Source organism: Perissodus microlepis, chromosome 7, assembly GCF_051167445.1.
Source record: "Perissodus microlepis isolate ML-2025 ecotype Zambia chromosome 7, ASM5116744v1, whole genome shotgun sequence".
Taxonomy (NCBI): Eukaryota; Metazoa; Chordata; class Actinopteri; order Cichliformes; family Cichlidae; genus Perissodus; species Perissodus microlepis.
The window spans coordinates 8,594,314-8,618,199 of NC_140467.1; the positions used below are offsets into that span (position 1 = coordinate 8,594,314).

General features: G+C 41.5%; 1 protein-coding gene across 1 annotated transcript in view; it reads right to left on the reverse strand.

Annotated features, from left to right (window-relative positions):
- Positions 1-23,322, reverse strand: part of mafb (MAF bZIP transcription factor b) — a 44,931-nt gene extending 21,609 nt beyond the window's left edge. The window contains exons 1-2 of the mRNA XM_084933169.1: positions 21,882-23,322; positions 15,011-15,081 (exon numbers count right to left, since the gene is read on the reverse strand). Coding sequence (XP_084789295.1) covers positions 15,054-15,081; positions 21,882-22,858 — 1,005 coding nt within the window. The 5' untranslated portion in view covers positions 22,859-23,322 and the 3' untranslated portion in view covers positions 15,011-15,053. The remainder of the gene's footprint in view (positions 1-15,010; positions 15,082-21,881) is intronic.
- Between the last annotated feature and the right edge of the window lie 564 nt (positions 23,323-23,886).

Below are 23,886 nucleotides of genomic sequence, written 5' to 3' on the forward strand. Positions count from 1 at the left end.
TTGTCATGAGACACTCTCGCAAACGAAATCACGGTTTAGTAACACAGTAATGCAGAGTGCTGGGAAAGTAACAGTAATCTTTTACCTTTTTTGCAATAGTAATCCCTTACTTTACTTGTTACTTGAAAAAAGTAATCGGATTACAGTAACACGTTACTGCCCATCTCTGAGAATGACCCACAGACTTGCATAACCCCCATAAGTGGTGGAGCTCCTATGGGGTGTGCAAATATTCTAAGGTTCTAACTGCAAGTTGACAGTCAGATAGATAAATACACAATGTACAACAGAGTGACTGCTTAAAAAACAACACTCCTCACCTGATGAGCTGGCTTCGGGCTTGGCACTATAAAACTCTTCACTAAACTCTGCTTTTTGGTCTCAAATCATAGCTAGAAACCCAACTCCAACCAGCGGTAATCCTTAACAAGAAAACACATTTTTCATATTGTTATTATCAGTGATGGGAATAACGGCGTTACAAGTAACGGCGTTACAAATGGCGTTACTTTTTTCAGTAACGACTAATCTAACTAATTACTATTCCTATCGTTACAATGCTGTGCAGTCGCGTTACTATTTTTCAACAAACAGATGGTTGAAGCTGTGTTCATATCAGTCGCACGGAAGTAGCTGTAAGTAGTCTGGGCGCTACAGCTTTAAGCAGCTGCGCGCGCTCCCGCGTGCAGCAATCACTTTCTGCCTGACGATCACTTTCGAGCACAACACCTGGAGCTAAGGGGCAAAACAATCACATGAGTGCTGCTGTTTGACTGAGGAAGAATAAAGTAGTCTTGGTAAGCCAATCACATGACCACTTCAAGATGACAAAGCAACAAGGTGATATATACCAGTTTTTAAACTGTGTTGATAGGCCACGTAAAACCAGAGTCATGATAAACAATATACGGTATACGCGGCGTTTTTTCCTGAACACTTTTGTCACGTTTACTGTCTAAGGACAGTGCTAGCAAGCACTCTCTGCTTATGACCAAAAAAACCCAGCCCTTTCGTGTTGGTGGAAAAATGTACCATGTCGATCAATCAAAAAAATGATATGGCAACATGACATTTGGTTGTTTAGAAAGAGGGGGAAGTTTTAGGAGTGATGGCGAGAGAGAGAGAGTTTTGAGATGTGAGAGATTTGTGACGTTTAGCGTGTTTGGAATGTGTAGTTAATGTGTTGTCTTGTGTAGTTAGTGTGTAGTGTTGTGGATAGTTTTGTGTTGTGTGTCAGAACAATGAGGCGACTGCTGTCTCCAGGTAGAATCAGGAGTGATACACCTGCTGCTGTCAGACCTGCAGGTATCACGCTGTGATGTTCTCCTTTATAGTGGACAGAAATTATTTTTTTGGAGTGGTACAAATAATTTGTGCAGCATCTTATTGAATGCAGAACAGCTGATTGTTCTGTAAATAGTTTGAAATGGTTACTTAAAAAAAGGTAAAAGGTAAATGGCTGCAAATAACTTTGTTTGCAAAACTTGTGCATATGATTTGGCAATTTATATTTGCATTTAAAGTTATGAAATATGACTCATTAAACATGTTTGTGGTTGTTACAGTAAAAAACCTTTTCTACTTGGAATTTATGTTTTATTTTCTGATTTTAGATCAATTTTTTTAATACAGTATGTCAAAATGAAAACATAACTGTAAAGTCAGACACGCGAGGTTGTGCTGAAAAGAATGATACCGAACAAGGCACAGTAAATAGTTTTTAACAGTGAAATGTAGAGGTAAAATCAAAAGTAGTGAAAAATGGCCAGTTATACCCTGGACCCCAGAGGGTTAAAAAAATTTTTTTTAAAAAGTAACGCAATAGTTACTTTTCCAGTAATTAATTACTTTTAGAATCTTGTAACTCAGTTACTTTTTTGAAGAAGTAACTAGTAACTATAAATGAATCACTTTTTCAAAGTAACTTGCCCAACACTGGTTATTATATATATTCTTTAAATTGGGCCCCGAGGCCCCGGAGAAATCCTGTGTTGAAACATCTTCTTAACGATGCTCAAAAGACCAAAGTGCAATCGAGCAACATTTGCATTTTGACTTGCAACATGTTTTGGCTGTAGAGTAGCACTCTGGGTTATGTGAAAGATCACTTACTATTTGAGGAGGCCAGAGAATCTGTACCATGAAAAATAATTTCCGCACTTCAGAGAAAAACCATAACAACCTTGAAGCACTAAACATCACACGCTAATGATATACTGTACAACGGCGTGAGGGTATGTGAAGAGGAAATTCCCTTTAATCTTCTTCACGGCTACATCATCTTTTATTGGTGGACAAAGTGAATCTCAGCCTCCAGCCCCAGTCCCATAGAAATGACAATTGATTTGCAGGTTATTTCCTGCTTCCTGTGAGCTAATTGAAATAAAGTGGGACGGTAAGCTCAGGCTCTGCAGCATATATCAATACTGCAGTTGTACAGCAGAGAGAGTCTCATGCCTACTGCTGTGCCTTAACCAGTCCCTCAGAATACTTGTTTCCTTATTTAGTCCTTCAGCATCTAAGTGCTTACTACTTTTGCATTAGCTTCCTATTTAAAATCTGTGGTTAAGCAAGCAAGATTATCCAGAATGAACGTTTAGATAAGCAAATGCTGTCAATATGTATTTTTTTTGTTATTATACTGTTTACTTTTATATATGAACTCTGTGAAAATGGTCACACAAGTGTCACACTGTCTCAGTGTAATATCATGAATATTATTTAGTAATTAATATAATACATTTGATATTTGTTATATTAAAGTTCAGGATTACGTATATATAATAGTGAATGCATTTGATTACATCCCACAGAAAAGAATTATGAGTATTTGTGCCGATCACAGAGTCAGATATATTCCTTTACACACACACACACACACACACACACACACACACACACACACACACACACACACACACACACACACACACACACACACACACACACACGTAACGCCTTTTCCCATCAATTTAATTATGGTGAGCCCACTATAGATAAATATAAAGTATCCAGCAGTGCACATCTGTCCAGGCGTATGTACAGCAGGAGAAGGGAAAAGAAACAACTCGTTGCGCATGTATGGAAGGCAACCGAGGAATAAGTGTTGACGTGTGTGCATGCCTGTATGTGCAAGCTCAGGAGCCACGTTTTATTTAGTTATAATGTCCCAGCTGTTGTGAGCATCTGGATGTTACACAGATTAAACTGGTAAGTGTATGAAATCAGATGTACAGTAGCCTTCAGTGTCTTTGCTGTCAGATAAACAGAGGAATTTATCCCAGACAACAATTTAGACAAAACAAAACAAAAACCATGCACAGCTTCACAGCCTGAAATTTTACATGATCCAAGTCTTTTTTTTCCTTTTACAGACTGTATTCATTTTGAAACTGCTTTTTGTTTTTAAAGGTATTTAGATATAAACTGCTTTTTTGTTGCTTTCTGACACACACTATATTTAAGCATGGATTTCCCTAAATCACATTACAGAATATCTTTGAGAAATCTGCCTTTCAGAATACTTTAATTCCATTTACATTTAAATGCCTTTTAACAACAGTTCCTTTTCTTCCACTGCTTTTCCCTCCAACCACAGTAATGATTTCAGCCAACGTCTTCCAATGGTCTAATCTAACTCTCGTTAGACTGCAAGATACACTGAATCATCATTAAACCAATCTGCATATTACCTGTGCTGCTACACTTAGCTATGAATCTCATTTGAATCTTATTTAAATTCCTCCTATGAATCTCAATTAAACAGAGATTCAAACAAACAAGCGCAGCATCTAAAATAACACAGACACACACAGACACACAAACACTGCACCTGCTGTTATCATTGCTGTTGTTTTAAATGTGTTCAGTTTAATTAATTTGTTTTGATACTCAAGACAAATCCTTTACAAATCCTCATGTGGTAATTAACAATTATCGCACATTTAATAAGCATACTGAGATAATGAAACAATTAGAGAAACAAGCCGTTTAAAGGCTGGAGCTGCGCTTTGAACTAGTGTATATGCTTTAATTGTCGTTCGGTGCCTTCCGACTTCAGTAAGCTAGCAGATCTTAAATGTACTCAGAGCTTACAAATCAAACACCCTTCAAAGCAGAATAACAAACCAACAATGTATTACTTGTAGAAAATGTGAGCTTTCAGCACTGCTGTAATATGAAAACGTCTCCACACACACTTTACCTTTGTCTCTGGTGTTATCACAGGGGCCAATTAGCGGGCCCCAGCTTTCTGCTCAGGCATGTGTCAGGGGACCTATAGGGAGCCCGCGAGGCTGCAAGAGGCCTCAGGGTAGCAGAGGAATTATCACTCTTTTCATCTCTCCGTCTCTCACACATCCTTGCATACAGACTTATCTGCTGTTTGTTTGGTGCGAGCGTGTTCCCTTTCCTCTGTCGTTTTCTTGCTGCACAAGCTCCCAGAACAGCGAACAAAGGACGATCCTGAATAATATAGAGCACACGAAGCTAATTTACTCGACTAAGATGGCCGAACTGGACGAGGTTCAATAAACATATGCATAACCTCGACATATGTGCGCACCAGTCGATGCATACTCATAACCTTTGATCCCTCTGAACTGTAGACTGTTTGTAGGCCAACTTTGTGTCTGTGTGCGCATTTTTAGGCAACAGAAAGGCAAAATCATCACAATACATGCTGATTAAAATCCATGTTGCACTCTGTATCGTGACTATTAGTGATGGAGTGCTCAGGGAGACCTAACAGATTGCTGAAGCACGTGCTGAGCTGTGTGTGTGTGTGTGTGTGTGTGTGTGTGTGTCTCTCTCTCTCTCTCTGTTTGTTACCATGTGTTTGTTCTTGCTGAGAGTTTTATCCTTATCACACTCTTTCCCACCCCCTCATCTTTCTTTCTTTCCTCAGCCCTATGTGGCCCCCTACTGAGTGGCTGGTAGGTGGCTTACACACACACACACACACACACACACACACACACAAAGACAAAAACAGACAGTAAGCCCTCCACAGGCTGCATATAGCTGTAGATCCCTCTCTCTACTCCACACCACAGGGAAGAGAGAAGAAGGGAGTGACAGGAAAAGAAGAAGAGGAAGAGTGTAAGAGAGTGTGTGTGTGTGTGTGTGTGTGTGTGTGTGTGTGTGTGTGTGTGTGTGTGTGTGTGTGTGTGTGTGTGTGTGTGTGTGTGGAGTGGGGTTTCCACTCATTGTGCAGAACAGAATGAGTGGACACCTGTCCTCTGTCAAGCCTCCATCTACCTGTCTGCCACACTGTGGGCTGTAAATCTTTCTTTCTGGCATGTGGGTGAAAACTGAGTCAGTGCAACCAGCTGAATGCTGCTGAACAAGAGTGAAACTTCCATCTCAGAGGAATAATTAAGATGCTTCATAAAATATTAAAAATTATTCAAAGTACATTTAAAAATTTTTGGCTGTTTTACTTTTTATTTTTTGCCCATTCAATGTTATTTTTTTCTTTGTGTGTGCCTATTTTTGTGTGTGACACTGGCAGGGAAAGAGACAGCAGAGTGGAGGCAGTAGATAAGATAAGCGTTCTTTATTTCTGACAGAGTCATTTAGCTGTGGATGAAGAGAAGAGAGGAGAAGAAGACGGCGAGGAGAGAGTTATAGTTATGGAGCTGTCGGAGGTTCGGGAGTGTTGAATGAAATGAGGTCCGGAGGAGCAGAGGGAAACAAAGGTGGAGAGAGAGAAAGCGGGAGGCTCCTACATGACCTTGCAGTGAGAGAAACAAACTGAAGAGGAGAACCGGTTTCCTCTAAATCATGTGTTGTGCTGTGTTTTCCCCTCTTACTGTTACTCAATTAACATGTCAGCCTACATGCCAGTTGCTGAATCTCCCTTCTCCTCGGCCCACATCCCTGAATCACTTTCCCTTTCTCTTTTATTTCAATGACTAAGGGGTGCACCTGTGTTTTAGTGCTCAACTGCATCACACTCACACAGTGTGTCACACACACTCATACACACTTCTGGAAAATGTTTCTTTGTCATATATTTGCTTGTACTGAGGCATCAAACTGTCAGAGGCCTCCTGTCATTTCAGCTATTTGCTTCTTTCCTCTCCTGTTACTCATATGAAGAAAAGTATTTATTTTCATTTATCAAAGCCTTTTACCCCAGAGAGAGAAAAAACTGCAGCGTCTGCAATACTGTGTGTGTGTGTGTGTATATGTGCACATGTGCATGTGTGTCAGGGGGTTGTGGAGCAATGCTGGAGGTTATTATGAAGAGACTGAAATGCGACAGGAGATTCCTCTGATTGGGAATAAAACACCATCTTATCTATTTAAATAAACCCCACTGCGGCCTCATTTGCACACACTCACACACACTAAAAATAAAGGGGCATATACGGAACGACACAGGAACGTAAAGGCATCCACTGAAGCATACACAAACGCGCACAAAAGTGCAGAAGCTGGCAAATCTATGCATGTAAACAAACACAAGAGCAAATTCACAAAGGGATTTGTAGTAATTAAATTGCAATGATCGCCCTATTTTAGCTTTCACTTTGAAGATGAAAATATAGTGTTCGAGCAGAGACGTGAAGAAAAACAGTCCTAATAGAACATGAAAAGAACATCTAATTATTCAAAGGAGATTAGTTACTGTAGGAATAATACAACAAAAATAAGATAAACAAATAAAAAGGTTTAATACAAACACTCTGCAGAATAACGCAGAAGAGTGCTTCAAAGTTTGCCCATTTGTGAGCTAGGCTCTGACGTGAACCTGCTGACCTTTGACCTCTGGCTGACGAGAGGCACAGAACATGCATTTAACTTGTGACAGTGTAGGTTCTTTAATAAACAGCATGCATCACTGCAGAAATGGGCAACTGCATGTGTATGTCACCAAAACACGAGTCATCTGAAAGGAGAGCTGTGTGCATGTGCGCACGTGTGTGTGTGTGTGTGTGTGTGTGTGTGTGTGCACATATTTGACAGTGAATATGGAGAGGAGGAACAGTGATGTATGCTGGGTCTGCCGTTTGAGACTGCAGATGTTCACCCCAGGTGGTCTGACGCTAATAACGTTCCACTCTTTACAAGCCCTTTAATTCACTCAAGATAAAACCACATAAAATATACAGTATAGGATACACTGCTGCACCTATCCGGATCAGGGAAACACGGTCAGAGATGCAAGTTTGAACTTCCCTTACATTCATTTATTTCTTTATTACGCACTGATTATGAATAAAGCGCCCCTAAGACTTCACACAGAGGTATATAAGAGGTAAATAACTTCTGAGAAGACAAAGACGTCACTAGCACTTTCACATAGTAGCGTTTGAATGTAAAAAGAGGGCAGTGGAGAGGTGGTGGTTTATATAGGTAGGACAATATGTTCAAACGTGCCAAAAGTGAGAGTGCTTGTGCCTCTCTAGGCCGTTGGCTCCTCCTTCCCTTGTGTCTCCTCCCCTTTTTGTACTCAAATGTGTCTCAACCTTGAACCAGAGCAGATGAGGAAGACGAAGAGAGTGAGAAAGAGGTCAGCACTCTTCCTATGTCACACGAGTATGCTCGAGTGTGTGTGCGTGCGCGCGCGTGTGTGTGTGTGGATTTATATGTATATGGTGTGAAATGTGGAGGATGATGGTGTTTAAAGCACAAGAAATCCCCTGCACATGTTAATACTTCCACCTACGTTCAGTCATTTTATTAATATATATTTGAAAACACACGCACACACACACACCCACACACAAACATTATATTACCGTGGTTTTATACCATAAACATATTAAAAGGCATTTCTGCCAAAACTAGAAAACAAGTCAGAGAGAATGAAGGGACTCACATATCTGTCCTCTGCTTTGGAAGATTTTAGCATGCTTCACAGTCTTTGGCAATACTTTACTTACTGCACAAGTACAAACACACGCACACCCCCAAACACACACTCAGTGTTGACTTTGTATTCTGGTACAGTTAATGTGTACACAGATTATTTTTCTCCCCAGAACAGCTACTTTTGTCGCAGGAACCAGCTTTCAGAATCACTCTACTGGTAAAGCCACAGACAGCAGGGCCCTCCCTGCCTCTGTTGAATGCAGTGTTAACACATACACACAAACGCACACTATACCATAGAGGTCTTTCTGCACAGTACACAAACAGGCAGTTGATTTGAAAAAGTTGTAACTCTTTAAACAACAAAAACATAGTCACACACTCACACACAGCAACTGCTGAATCCTAATCTTCTGCTGCAACACTCACTCTGTAGCAGGAAACCTGACTCACTCAACTGACTCTCATTGGTCACATTGTAAAGACTTTAGCCAGTTAGCGATTGCTGTCTTTAATGAATGAGAGCTCCGACTGTCGGCAGAGAAACCACAGCTTGTCTCCTCTCTTATCTTCAGCCCATTAAAAGAGGGCTGTTTCTTCTTTTATTTTGTTTTGTCATGAATCTTTAATCAGCCTTTTCAAGTGAGTGCGCAGGCTGACAGTCAGCATAGCGCTGACCCTTGCTGCTGAAACACACTTTCTGATGTAACTTATACAGATGCTTCGCAACTTAGAGCACATTCACATCCAGGAACAGACCTAAGCTTGAGCTTATGTGCTCAATTTCTATAAGGTGAGGTCACAAAAAATGTAAAAATCAAAGCATGCCAAAGTTTTAACTATAAGAGAATTTCCACTTATGCGCTGACAACAATAATGCATGCTGTAGTATAGTTTGGTATCTGGAGTAGCTAGTCTCCTGCTTAGGCTGGGAAGAAATCCATCAGCAGTGAATGAAATGGGTGAACTGACAGTTCTGCGTTCGTGCTCTCTGAATCTCTTTCTCTGTCATGACACTATTGCATTTGCTCGTGCAGGCATGCACACAGCTGCACACATGAACACAAATAAATAAAGCAGTGCAGTCAGGTCAGAATCACAGTAAACCCCACAAACAACTACCATCTGCCTCTTTGTCTCTGCCTGTATGAGTCAATGAGCCTCACTGGCAAGAGTTTATACAACGCCCGAACACAAAAACATTCAACGCTGTTAAAGAAATGAAAGAGGAAAATCTCTGTGAAGTGGTACAGGCGATCCATTATTCCTCTCCCTCTCTCTTATCACTCTCTTGTTTCCGCTTTACCCAACTCTGTCCCTCCTTCGCTCGCTGTAAATGAGTGATTTATCAGCCTTAATTGCTGGCAGTGGTTCGTGTGGTCATGTGACCACAACATGACAGCATGTGATAAATACACCCTTAAGATTAGACCCTGCGTTGCAAACAGAAACATGCACTGCTTGCATTGCATCTAGAGAGGGACAGAGTGTGTTTTGATAGTGATAAAAATAGAAATGGTCTAATAAAAGCACCACTTAACAATAAATAAATAAATATATTTAAAAAAAAAAAAAACTAAATCTTTGCTCCTCTTTTGCTTTAAAATGCCATAATAAAAGACATTTATCAAAGTGATACAAAGGGCAAAAGGGAAATTTGTGCAATCAGCATTGACAACCCACACAAATGTATTGTTTTAAAGTGTTTCGTTGTGGCCACCAATCAACACTAGGTGAATACACACACACACAGCCTAGAGTTGAATCTGTCACTCCAGTCTGCATATGTGTCATCCTCACAGCGCTCAGCTGCAAGATGCTGACTGAAGGGTCTGCAGCGCTCTGTCCATGCATCTTATTGTCACATGAAGCTAGTTCCCAACCACTGACCTTTTTATTCACTGCACTATACATAGTTAAAATAATGTATGAGGTGTCTAAGCCACAGCCACTTCATGGTGTGTGCATGTGTGTCTGTGTGTGTGCTCAGCTTAAACCGATTTTGGGGGGAAAAAAACCTTCTAGTAAAACATTTAAGATAAACATATAATACATGCGAATAATTTTGCACGTTAAAGCTTTTCTGGCTCATGTGTTTGGTTGATGTCTCTTTGCTTTTTGTTTATAAATCAGGTGTAAAACACCTTTATGCCATGCCTTTGTTGTTATTTGGCAATGTGTTGTGTGTTTTTCCAAAAGTGGTTGCACTTTTTGCAGTTTTGCATCATAAATTGCAAAACTGGAAATGTAATGATAAAAAATTATAAAGAATAAAGGACGGCAAAAAAAAAAAAAATGAAAAAATGGACAGGCATCAGGATAAAACTAAAACATGACTAGATTCATCTTTAACCTTTTATTCTAACCTTATTTTTACTATTCTAATTTTCTCCCCCCCCCCCCATTCTGTTCTCAGGAGCAAAGCAGGTACAGCTAACAAAGGTTCAACTGACACTGAGGTGTATAGCTGTATGTCAAGAGAACAATCATGAAAACAAACAGTACAGATCAATCCATTAATAATGGGAATTGAGAGAGCAAGAGGGGATATAAAAAGATACAGTTTAAAACTCATCGGTACCAACTGCTAAAGCTAGAAACCATTTTTGGGGGTCTTTTCTAAAAAAGAAAATTTTAAAAAATTACTACTTAATTATTCTGCTTTGTTGTCTCGGAATACACATAAATACAGTTTAATCCAGATCATTGTGTTCCAGATGGAGCTCTCCCACCATGTTGCAAAAAAATCAGTAACACTGAAAGAGAAAATAAGAAATGCAAATAATAAATAGAGATGAATGAAGCCAATCTTCCTTACTGATTGACTGACCAACTATCTGCTTCCAATATGTCAAACATTTGACTTTGCCGGAGCTGTGCTTATAACAGGACAAGCTGATTTTACAGTTTGGACAACAACAGAGGCGCCTATTGAGAAACCGAGTGTGTGCGCTTGCTTGACTTTGCACCATTTGTGTGTACGGTATATTTTTGCAGGTTTGCATATTGCGTCTATGAATGCCTGTGTGTAAACAGGTAAAGGGGGGGAAGGGAGGGACAGCACTGACTCCAGCACCTCTGCACCTTCCCTCCCACCTCCTTATTTATTTGTCTGTATTAGTTAGCTCCTTCTCAGCACTTAAAATTAATGTCATCCAGCAGAAAATAGAGGCTGAAAGCTAAAATTCAGCACTTTCACAGCAGCCTGGTTATTTATCAAGCTAACAAGGAGAAGATGCATCCCGTTTCAGCCGGGCCCAGGAAATATGTGCCATTAAAGCCCAGAGCTAATGTTTGAGAGCCAGGGAATAAAAGTGAAGGTGTCAGGGAGAGGGGATGGACGGCATCGCCAGCAATATGGATGCAGAAAGACCAGCAGACACATTTATATAAGCGACAATGGATACACTCAAGTGGAAGCATGAGAAGCAGGAGGAGACGCACACACAAGTGTACCAGCGGCGTATCCACAAGACATATTCTGCATGTTCTCGATGTGTGTATATGAAGTGCTGATTTGCTGATGGCTATAAAAATGATCCTTTAGGGGATACAGAAGACACAGTTTGGAGCTTTGAATAAATCATGTGTTGCCAAAATGAGCTTAGCACAAATTTTCTCATTAAAAGAAGAGTGTTGAACACGTCCTGAGGATTGTTAGTATTGTGCTGTGTTAACATAGCATCAGGAGCTAACGCCTAAGCGTTGGAATTCAATTAGACACTGCGTGCAGTGCTAAGCAGCTAACACTGGGTAGTCACCGTAGGGAAGAAAGGGAGAGGACGGTGATGCGAGGGGAGTGTGGAAGGTGTGTGTGTAAGGAAAAGGAGGCTGCGGGCAAGAGGAAGGCCCTGGGCTGCTGGCTGCGGTGATTCAGGGGAATACATTATATCACACTAACCTCTGGCTCATCGCAAGTTCCACTCTCAATCATGCTGTGAACACACAGTAACAACCAGAGGACAACAGTGGCTCTGAGGCTCAAACACAAACACACACATGCGTGCAGCAGTAACAGCTTTACAACTAATTATGTTTGAATAAAACAACACAAATCAGGCTTAAACAGCTGAAACAAAGGAGAAAAAATTCATATATTAATGTTAGTTGAAAAGAAAAGCGGCTTGATGTTCAGAGGTTTGGCTCGGGGGTGAAACTTTATCCTGATCAAGTAGCATCTAATCTGTGGCTTAGAAATAAAAACACACTTTAGAAAAAACAATCCGAATCTAAAACACGGCTATTCTGTGTTCGTCTTGTGTGTCTTTACAACTGCACGGAGTGAAATTTCTCGTCTTTTTGTTATTTCTAACACCGACCCAGTTCCACTTGGTCCCTTCTCTTTTCAGACCAGGCCTAATAATGAGCATACATCCTGTTCATATCCTCACTGTCATTTGGATTTTCTGGATGGAGCGATGACGTCTGTGTCACTACCGAAACTCTAACACTGTAATGAGTCTCACTATAGGCAGCTAGTAGTTATATATATCCAAAGCAGTGAAGGATAGTGAAGTGTGTCAAACTGTGGATGGAAAAAAAAAAATCCCGTTTGCTGCTGATGACAAATGAGTGCAACACAACTTCAGTGTTTCATAAATGACACTTCAGTGTTGGGGCATACAGTGAACTGCACTGTTAATCACCTGAACTTGTATTTTTATTTAAATTAAGTTGTGCTTAATCTAAATTTAAAATTCAATACAGATTTCCTCCAGAATGTTTTCTGAGAAGCTGAAAAAGGTGATTTGATTTGAGTTTTTGCTATATGCGCTGACAAAAAATTGAATAGTTATCAGGAGATACAACATATCACTATTTGTGCCCATGTACCCATTTAATTTTTCTCATAAACAGCCAACCTTATTTTATAACCTTACTGTTAATATCCACCATCTTTTGCAAAAGCTTTTCGGGTTTTTACGTATGCACCCCATATGTCCATTTAAAGATGTGCTCACTACCTCACCGTAAACTCGCACCTTAAAGCTTCCGCGTGCACACGTGTCCTTCCTCCTCTGCCATGTCTACAAAAACCCGACCTGCCTGCTGTCAGCCACAGAGGCACCTTGCCCCTATGCGCCCCCCTCCCCCCGAGTGGCTGACTCACCCCGTCACCATGAGGAGAAGGCGAGCCGGAGTGAGCAGGAAGAGGAGAGGAGGAGGGATGACGGGGAGAGGGGATAACAGGGGGAAGAAGGAGGAAAAGTGAGGGTTGAAGTGGTGGGAGGGAAGAAACGGCAGAGGCGTGGTGTGTGGGTGGGGGCTCTGAAGCTTACTCTAATGTGCCCTCTCCACTCCCTCTGCCTGTGACCTCAGAGCTCCCGACAGCCAGAAAGTGCTGAAGCACGCAGGTGTCCTCGCGCTGCAGCCACACACACACATGCGCAAACGCAAACACGTGCTCCGCTCACACCAACAGATGCACGAGTCCTGCCTTAGCAGGCTGCATTCTGTCAGCTTTTAACTCTTTCCCCGCCTGCATCCACGCTACGGCCATGCTTTCACATTTAAAAATGTTCACATCGGCCGTTATCAGTCAAGAGCAAAATAACAGGCGGTGATGGAGAGTGTGTCAAAAGCAAAACTGGCGTGCGCTTCACAATGCTGAGCACATGAAGAAAGTAGAGTGTGCTCCCTGCTGCATGGTAAAATTAGCTGATGCTGATGCGGTAGTTTCCTCTGTCCAGCCTCCTGATTGTACAGGGTAAAACCTGAGGTGTCCAGAGAGTGTCCTGTCCTGTCCTGTGCGTGTGTGCGTGTGTGTGTGTGTGTGTGAGAGAGAGAGAGAGAAAGTGGGAGGGGGGGTTAGCATTAGAGAGTTGTATTACAGTGGTGATGAGTCGCCTGGCTGCGAGGCTGATACCTCAGCAGCACCCAGCATTGACCAGGCCTTTAAATAAAGCCTTCGATCCTCCAGCAGCAGAGAAGGTCACCGCCTTCCTCTGGTTTCCCTGCCTGTCTGTCTGCATCCACGACCAGGAGCCCTCCCGCCATGCGTTCCTCCCTTACCTCGCCTCCTAACCTCCTTCTGTCCTCTCGTCCCGGCGTGTATGTCTGCATTCAAAAGCAGGCGCCTCACTTTCCACAGTTTCTTACCTTCAGTCTTAAGTTTTTCTCAGTTCCTTTCATCCATCCTTCATTTTTTTTGCTTTTATAGCCTCTGTTTTCCTACTGCAAGTGTCACAGTATAAAATCTAGTCTTCGCTATCCCTCACTCACTCCATCAATCCCACATCCCTCCATCTGTGTATCTGCCAGAAATAAAACAAAACAAAAAAAATACTGTATAGTGTCTGTCTCTGCAGAGTGAGCAGAGGGGGACACAGGAAGTCAGGGGGTCAAGACAGAGGTGAAAGGTTTTGGTCTCATCCCATGAGTTCGGTGCATGTCACCCCTCCGTCATTCAAGCAGCACTGTCAGAGCCCCAACACAGTGATGCCAAAAATCGCATACAATGGATGCTGTGAGAGAGCGATGAGTTTGGTTGTGAAGTGAGAAATAATGATAATCAGCAGGTGTCTGCTTTCCTTGTTAAAGCAAATCATTTAATCTAATATCTGATGCAAAGATGAACCTCTCAGATGAACTGAAATATTGATTATCAAAATACTGATCAGAGCTAAATATCTGAAGTTTCAATAGTTTTTTATCAGGAGATCCTGTCTGTATTTAAAGTGCTTCAATGAAGAGCACAAAGCAGGTAACAGAAATATTATAGTAGCTTTCAACTTTTCTACTTCTCTACAATAATGTAATAAAACATAAAGAGAGCTTTCAGGAGTTAAAACAATGCATAAGCAGCTCTCTAGTATGGTTATTGTTTATAATTAATGTTTTACTTGATGCATTTCTTTTCATTTTAAATCTATTTTGTTTTGTGCTGAAACCTGCGAGTAAAGGAGATTAATCCTGAGACCTTTTTGTATAACTCTAGAATTTGGACAATAAAATATAAAAAACTAATTATTGCTGCGTATATTTAATGGCTACTGAAAGCTGTATTATTAAAATCTTAGTAAGAACATGATCTGTATTTAGTTTATATCTGCAGGAGGATTTAGTCCCCAGTGCCACCAATCATTAAAATATCAATTTAAATTTTATTTCCACCTTGCATCAAAAACAGCAAAAAATGTTTTAAAGATGTTGTTTTTGTTGAAAGTGTCAAAGATGAGCATCAAGTTACCTCAGACTCCAGGGTGGCGGGGCCGAGAGGGCACAGCTCTCTATCACAGATGGAGGAATTTTCTTGACGTCCTGCAAAAAACAAAACAGGACGAAACATTAACACACTTTTTGATGAAACAGAAGTGCACACTGGTGTAAACACAACATATTTCCGACATTAAGTAATGGCTATCTGGTTCCCAAAACTGGCAATGACTGTAAAAGTCAGGGGTAATTTCAGTCCGCTTAGAAAACCGGTAATGCTGTGACTGAATAATGAATATGAGGTGCTCGTACAGTTCCCCAAAACCAACCTGTTATGTTACTAAAATAATATCAAGTGATTCTGAGCAAATTTTTATTCATATTCATTTTTTTATTTGTATTTAATGTGTTAAATGCAGGGATATTTTGATCAGTTAAACATCAGGAATTAGATTTGAATAAAAGGTTTAAATTCAAGCAGTTTTTATCCAGCTCGTTTACTAAACCATGGATACAGACTGATGCATTCAAATATGCTGACAATGAGACGTAACTTAATTATTTTAATAACATATACAAAAAAAAAAACCAAACTGTATGCACAGAACAGTTTAGTACAAAAAGGAAATCACTGCAGTTCACATCGTTATAATATTTTTCAAACTATTTTGTAATCTCCTATAATTTAATTTCTACTCCATTCTTCATAAAACTATCCAAATTTAGGCTTCTTTTTTTGCAAATAATTTCATTAGAATATAATTAGATGTATCATAAATGATAAAATCCTACATTAGGTCATGCTTACATTCATCAGTGTTTATAGGTGTCCCACAGCAGGGTATTTGCATATTTTTGCAAACATATGCATGATCTGCACACCTGTGGACATTATACGAAGACACGGCAGCGATGAGGGTGAATAAAGGAAACCTGAGTAATGAATCAAACTAAAAAAAATAAAAAAAACTTTTTGCTTCTGAGAGTGAGAAATGAGGCAAAAGAAGGATGTTTAATGCCCCTCAATCCATCTTTAAGCAACAATGAAAGCCATTCATTTCCCTGTAATCCGATTCACACTGGCACCAAATGAACTCTGACGCGTTCGGGTACGAAGCAGCTCCCAGTTACAGACCTGCAGCACAGAGAAGACCTTAAAAAGCACCAGAGTATGGAGAAACTCCCAGATGTACAGCAGTTTAAATAAACTGCTGTACATCTGGGTGAATCTGCAAAGAACTGCATGCACCTGTTCATGAAAGTAAACACAGAGCTGGTTAGGCACAGGGTCAGAAACACGTAGACACATAGCGTCGACATGCACGTCCACTTTCCAACTCAAACAGACACGCACTGACACACACATGCAAACAGGGCTTTGTACAAGGGAGGTCCATGTGCAGAAGGCAACACACATAGCGGCAATGTGTGGGGTCAAGGCCTTTCCCAGGTACAAATGAAAGGGAAAGCAGAGACTTTGGAAGAGCTGAAAACACTGTCGGTCACCTTGCTTGGCAAAGAGATCAATGTCTGCTGGACTGACAGAGAGAGAGAGACAGACAGAGAAGTGGATGCAGCAGAAGGGTAAATCACCTCTTGCTTCATTGAGATGCAGGTAAAACACACAGGGGTCGGGCTCGGCTCCAGCTCCACCCTGCATAAAACAAACTCATGCAGACCAGACCTAAACATGCACACAGACAGCTTCTCACACACCCACCCACACAGTCGCATAATGCACTCACTTGTCAAACACCCCCCCCCCTCCCCGAAACCACGTTCGCTGCGGTCCAAAACACACCACTTCACTGACTCTGTGCCCTGAAACTCAACTCACTGTTGAAAACATCAACACAGCCTCAGTTATGTTTATCTGCAAGTCAGAATATTGTGATCCCCTATAATTAAATCATAATTAGCTTTCATCTATTGCCCTTTAGTTATGCATTCTGAGGACAGCTTCCTCCACAAGCAAATGCAAATCTACTCCAGTGTCTATAAGCACATTCTTTTGCATCTCTGCATTTAAAGCTGTCTCAATTTAACGCGCAACACTGTAGATTTGGATCCACACAATCACATTTCAATCACTCTGCCCATGATTGTATTTGGCCTGTGGAAAAAACATACAAGCATGCAAAGCCAATCAGAAACATTCACAGGAAACACCACCAACGTTTTACAGCCGTTGCTTTTTTACCACATGCATAGCCGTGACAGGACGGACAAGTTAAATTATTAAGCTTTTTAAATAAATGACATAACTCAGGACACTGCGAGAGGGTGAGAGAGGAAGAGAAGCTCGGGCACTGCGGGTCTAGATGATGGACGGACCACAGAGGAGCATAAAGGCAGCCGATTTAAATCACTTTAAATGTAAATGTTTATCGTGTGGAGTGATGCAGATGCGGAATGAGTAGGAGAGATTGAAATTGTTTCCTCTTGTGAATGCGAAAATGTTTTTAACCCTTTTCAGGGGTTTGCCACGCTTGGGAAGGAAGCGTTCGCAGGGGAATGACAGAGAATGAACGTGCACACGTAAAAACTGCCGTGTTGCTGTGCTGAATGAATGAGACATGCAGAGACATGCAATCCTAACATTATTTTAGTAAAAGAGCAGCTTTTTTGTTTGTTTTAAGTCAGTGGTTGGTGATAGCTCTGAATGAAATGATAACATATATTTTTACATTATGAAAAACAAACACAGGTACAACTGTAAAGATCTACTGCAAGGGCTTGAACTTTAACTGTGTTGCTCTTAAATTAATTGCAATTGTATTTTACTACAAAAAAAGATTAAATGCATAGCTTCTTATTTTTAGCATTACACAATGAAGACTACAAATATCTGAATTTCATGACACAACGACTTATTCTTACAGATTTACCACCCTCCCTTAAAGCATACATACACGCTTCCGCAACAAGGTCACAGAAAAGACAATGCAGGCAGGTTATTGAGCACTCACACGAACAGACACTAACCACTGTGCATATCCTTTTGTCCTATTAATTCTGAGACATTAAAGCAAAGTACATGATGATGATTTAAATGTCAATACTGATAAATTTCAGAGTGATTTCCCATAGTTGACCTGAAAGAGAGTCCAATATTGTGACAGCAGACAACTACATTATCTTTAATAACCTAATCATTGGACAGACTGCAAATGATCACAGTGAAGAAGTCAATATGCTGGGCCAGAGAACAGAATTACAGTTCATACTGATAAGATTAATAACGTGGAGCGTCTATATGGTGCGTGTACACACTTTTTCATGCTGTGCAAATAACAGAGGAAGCAAAACACAGCGAAAGAAGCAGTGATTACGGCTGCTGAGAAGTGAGAAGGAAGCCCTGAATTGTTGTTTCCTGTGCATTCTGTCCTCCTCCAAAACAGGAAGTGAATCAGTACTACTAAATCCCGCAGCCCCTCGGTGTGTCTAGAGGTCAAAACACACCCACAAACAACCGGCATCCCACACAATTTCCACAGCCCTACAACGATCAGCAATTTTCCGTTTTATCCTTCTTACGCATTGATGCCGGAGCACAAACCCTAGAAGCCTGCGAACCGTGACACAAAAGCGGCCCTCGATCTGCTACTTAACAAATTCACAAAACTGTTGTTGTACAAACAGGTAGAGCCGTCCTGAGCAAAGTCCAGAGGAAACCTCGCTAATCCTATCAGGCTGACATAAGAAAGGGGTGACATGAAAGAAGTATAGTATCTCCAGTTCTAGGTTATAACACAAATGTAATTAAATAGCACACTATATTGACCTAATCAGATAGGAGGGCCATAAATTAGTGGACACATGCTCACTAAAAGGCCGTCTCCTCTCAGCTAGGATGCATCTCTGATCGTTTATCATCTGAAAGGAGCAGGAAGGCAGCCAGCATATCTCTCTCTCTCCTCCCTCTCCTCTGTATTGCTCTCTCTCTCTCTCTCTCTCCTCCTTGGGCCCCATCCCTGTCTCTCACTCTCTTTTAATCACAGAGAAAATCCTTCCTTCAGGCATGAGTGGATCATGCTTTTCCATCTTGTCCCTCACTCCAGGCTTTCATGGAATCCATATGAGCCAGGTGACAGTGTCACTGTTGTACAAGTGAGACTTAGAACCAAATACACAGTCCACAGTCTTTGTTTTCAGGCCGACACTGAAACATTCACCACTGTGGTGCATTTTAAGGTTTCCACGAGATGGACACTTTTCCTAGTCTGCACACACTCTGTCAAAAGGTCCCTCAGAGGGACAACCCAGTAGCACTTCTCTACATACACACACGCGCAAACACACACACACACACACACACACACACACACACACACACACAGATTTCCAGCAGCATGCATTGTAGTGACCTTGTATGGGAGCCTGAACCAGACCCCATGCAGCTTTTATAGCAGTCATACTCCTCTTAGGGATGCACCGACTTCATCGGGAAGGAAAGGCGTCCCAGGCCACATTTACCCGGCAGGTTGGAGGGCTACAAGACCTGTCACTCGCTAGCAAATCAAATTACCCTCCCTGTCTCCGGTGCCTTTAATTCAATCTTTTCAGCATTTTTGTGTCATAAGTCGAAGGATTTTTTTTTTCAGTGAAATGAAAGTGAGGCATTTCAAAAAAAAATTGTTTGGTTAAAAATATGAGGCGTGATTTGATTTCCAAAAAGAAAAGAAAAAAATATGCAAAACTGCGGAATTATTGTGGACTGGCAAATGACACGTCAGAAAAAAAATTTGCGACATGTTTGTGTTCAATCGCACATTTGCCTGCACACACGACTACTGCACATCACGTTTGCCACGCAGAGCTTTATCTGCGGTCGATCTGAATTAAAACCCTTCCACAGGCAATGTTCAACAAGTGCACATGTACCGAGTGAAAAGTGCAAGTTTACTCTAAAATCAATCATTAACTGAGCGTTTGCAGGTGACCTGCAGCAAAGATATCAGGCCACAGGGCGAAAAACGAAAAATTATATAAGAAAAACTGAGCGCTATTTTTTCATTTTCACACACGCTTAAAAAGAACAAGAAGATTTTGTCTTTAAATACGCAACAGGTGAAGGCCGTCATTTTTTTCTAAAAAAAAAAAAAAAAAAAAAAAAAAAGCAAAGAAAAAAAAGCAAAAGCCATTAAAAGAAACCCCTTAAAATTATTTGCCAAGATAATTTAAAATAATAAAAATTAAAAAAAGATAAAACCGCATTTAAAGGAAAACACATGGATAAACTGAACCAGATCACAAAGTTGGAATATCGCAGTCTACTTGATGTTTGGGAGCTGCGATAATTACACGGCTTCCAAGCAAACAACACGTTTATGAACGAGATGCTTTTGTTATTGCAATCCCGCAGAGGAAATTCGGATTCGTTACAAGCCTCAGAGTGTGTGGCGTCGCCTCAAAGACACAGAGACAAACAAGCAGTAAAACTGAACAGAACAAAAACGAACATCATCAGGAAGGTGCATTTGTTTCCATTCATGGAGGTTTATTGACGAATGGTAACATCAGATTCAGCTTTTTAAAGTGAACAGGGCGTGTGCCTTTTACCTGTCCTGTTCAGTTTCTAACTGAACAGATAATCAGGGCGTCACAAAAAGACGAATGGCTGCTTGATGCTTTTCCTTAAATATTCTGCAACACCGGGGGAAACTTAAACTTCAATTTCCAAACAGTTCACAGTGTGTTTATCAGAAAATAAAGAGGAAAAAAAAGACCCATAGGGCTCCGAGTGAACTTAATCAGCCTCCTTAAATGAAAGGAAAACACATGAACAGTGAACTTCTACAAGACAAAGATCATTTGTTGCATAAAGTAGCCCGTCCTCCACATATTTTCAGGAAATCTGCTTCTGCTCTGTTTTTATCTTCAGCTCCACTTGTTGATCGCAATAATTTTAGTGCTAGTGTTGGAAATTTTATAATTATTGCTTATAGTAAATATGCAGATGCTGCTCATCTTGATGCCATATTGCCTAACAGAAAAAATCAATACTGAGCACATTGTTGCTTTACATGAAGTCCCCTTTCACTCCCCCCCCCCCCCCCCCACACACACACATAAGGCTCCAAAAGAAGCCAATAAAATGTTGAAAGGGTCGAAAACGCGGTGAACTTTCATTAAAGAAAAGAGGCGCATAAATAGCCCTGTTCACTTGTTTTACAAATTAAAAAAAATTCCAAATGATAGTGAAACTGAGCAATGCAGTCACGGTATAATACAATTATACACAAGTTCACAAAAAGGTAGAATAAAAAAAAAAACAGAAAAAGAAGAAAAAACAAACAAACAATCCGTACATGACCAGCATGCATGGCTTCATTTAACTCACACAAGTCTCTCCAAACTTTGGCGCAGTTTGGATATTTTTCATCAGACAGGGTGAATGACATGAAAATGAAGTAAAGCATATTAAAACAGAGTGACTTTAAACAACCAAACAAAATCAAAATCACATCAAATAAAGCTGTTGAGTCTGAAAAGTTCTTTGTTTTAATTCACAAAACAAATATGGGTGTAAAGGGAACAGGATGGATGAGGCGCAGGAGGAAGGCTATGCGATCGGTCGCAGCAGCTCTATAAAGGCAAACATCACAAAGTGGAGAGAAATCCTTTTTAAAAATGTATGGGTACTGTATTTTTATCCAGAGTCCTTTCCTAATTTGTATTCTTTAGAAAGTAAAAAACAAACAAAACAAAACAAATCTGGGTTTCTGAAACAATATACTTTTAAAATGACACAAATTGGGAAAAACTGGTTTAGTCTTTAACTAAAAGCAGCTTCAACACAATCACACACAACCTATTTTAGCTGCGCGCAAACTCTTTTTCTTTTCTTTTTTTTTTTTTTTGGTGAGGTTCGCTTATTAAAACTTTTCAGCGCCGGGACTCACATGAAAAACTCCGGGGAAGAAGGGTTGTTGTCGCTGCTGGATCCTCCGTTTTCTCTGAAGCCGGTGCTGATCAGCTTCTCGTATTTCTCCTTGTAGGCGTCCCTCTCCCTGGCCAGCCGGGAGATCTCCTGCTTGAGGTGGTCCACCTGCTGCATGAGTTGCGTCTTCTCTCCCTCCAGAACGTGCCGCTGCTGGACCCGCTTGTACCGACAGGACTGGGCATAGCCTCTGTTCTTTAGCGTCCTCCTCTTCTGTTTCAGACGGATCACCTCTTCCTTGCTGACCCCCCGCAGCTGCCGGTTCAGTTCCCGCACCGACATGGTCACCAGCTGCTCGTCCGTGAACCGCTCTTCCAAGCGCATGTGTTGGTGGTTTCCCCCCGGGCCGCCGCTGGACTGAGACCCGGAGGAGGGGTGGTGTGCCCCTGTGTGGTGGTGGTGGTGATGATGGTGGTGGTGGTGGGGAGCCCCGTTCTGAGCTGCGGCTGCAGCGATAACCGCGGACACCACTGCGGCCGCTGATCCCATCTCCTCCCCGGCCATTGCGCCCCCCGCGCCGGCTGCGCCGCCGAACTGCTGCCCTCTGGCATAGCCATCGAAGGTCTGGAGCTGATGACTGCTGCTGATCAGCGCCTCTACGGCGTCCTCCGGGCTAAAACCCAGAGCTTCGGGGTTCAACTGCTGTTGGTACCCGGTCATCCAGTAGAAATCCTCCAAGTGCGCCTTCTGTTCGCTCCCTGATCCCGGACTGGGCGCCGAGAAGCTTGGAGAAGGGGGAACCGAGCTGCAAGGCGTGCTCATCGGGGTGGAAGATAGGGATCCCCCGGCGACCAGGCGGCTGCACTGGTTGATGCTGCGATCGGGCTCCACCGGCTCCTTTTTCACTTCAAACTTCATCAGATCGAAGTCATTAACATATTCCATGGCCAGGGGACTGGTGGGCAGGTCGGAGTTGCTCATTGCCAGCTCTGATGCCATCCTCTTGCTGTTGACAGTCCTCCAAAGGGGGTGAGGAGCACCTGTCAAAGTGGGCTGCTGAGACACGCACTGAGCCAGCTTGATTTCTTTATTTATTTTCTTCAAAACCGGAGGAAAAAGTGAATTTTCTCGCACTAATTGCGCAGCGCAGGTTCAGGTTTTGTGAGTCGATAAGTTTTTTTTTCTCTCTCTCTCTTCAGTCTGTGTTGCACAGACGCATTGGAGCAGCGCTGTTTCCTCCCTCTCTCCCAGCGTGCGGGTATCTGAGCGCCGCTCTCTCCGTTTCTACCGTTTAACACTTCATGGCTCCTTTTAGGATTAGTGCGCCAATTTGAGGAGGTTCACGTTCGTGTCCCGGGCAAATAGTTGCCTTGTGGAGACGGGGGAAAAAACTCCACCCAAGGATTGATAGATTTTTTTTTTCTAAGGGATCAGTCAGCCGACGAGTTAAAAAGCATTGCTTAGTTTTATAGGCGCCCTGACGTCAGGACTGAAATATGAAATTGACTGAGACTCAGCCAATGAGCAGCGCGATCCCGGGACGTAATTAGCATAATAGTAAAGAAACGAAGTTTTCGGACCGTCCAAGTCCAAACACAAATTTACACACAAAACCTGATATTCATTTTAATGTTTTTTTCTAGCATGCGTATGAAAATAAAGCAAGCAAAAGAAAACAAATTACGCTTAAGAGTTTAACGATAAATTAAACTGGTCTGTAGCGCATTTTTGACATTTAAGTTATTTTTTCATTTTTTCACTTAACCAACTTAAATATTTCAAGTCGAATTATGTCAGATTTACTACAGCCTCTCTTCTTAAACACTAATTAGACAAACCTTCTTGATCCTGGCCGCATGTAAAGCCTTGTATAGACTTTTGAATTAGTTATTTATCCCATTTATTTCACAGGTTTCTTGTTAATAAGCGAATAAATCTCCAACTCTTCTTACACACTACCTACCGTTTTAACTCTCAGCTCAAACACAAAGTAATTGTATGAAAAAAAACATTTGCAAAATGAGCGT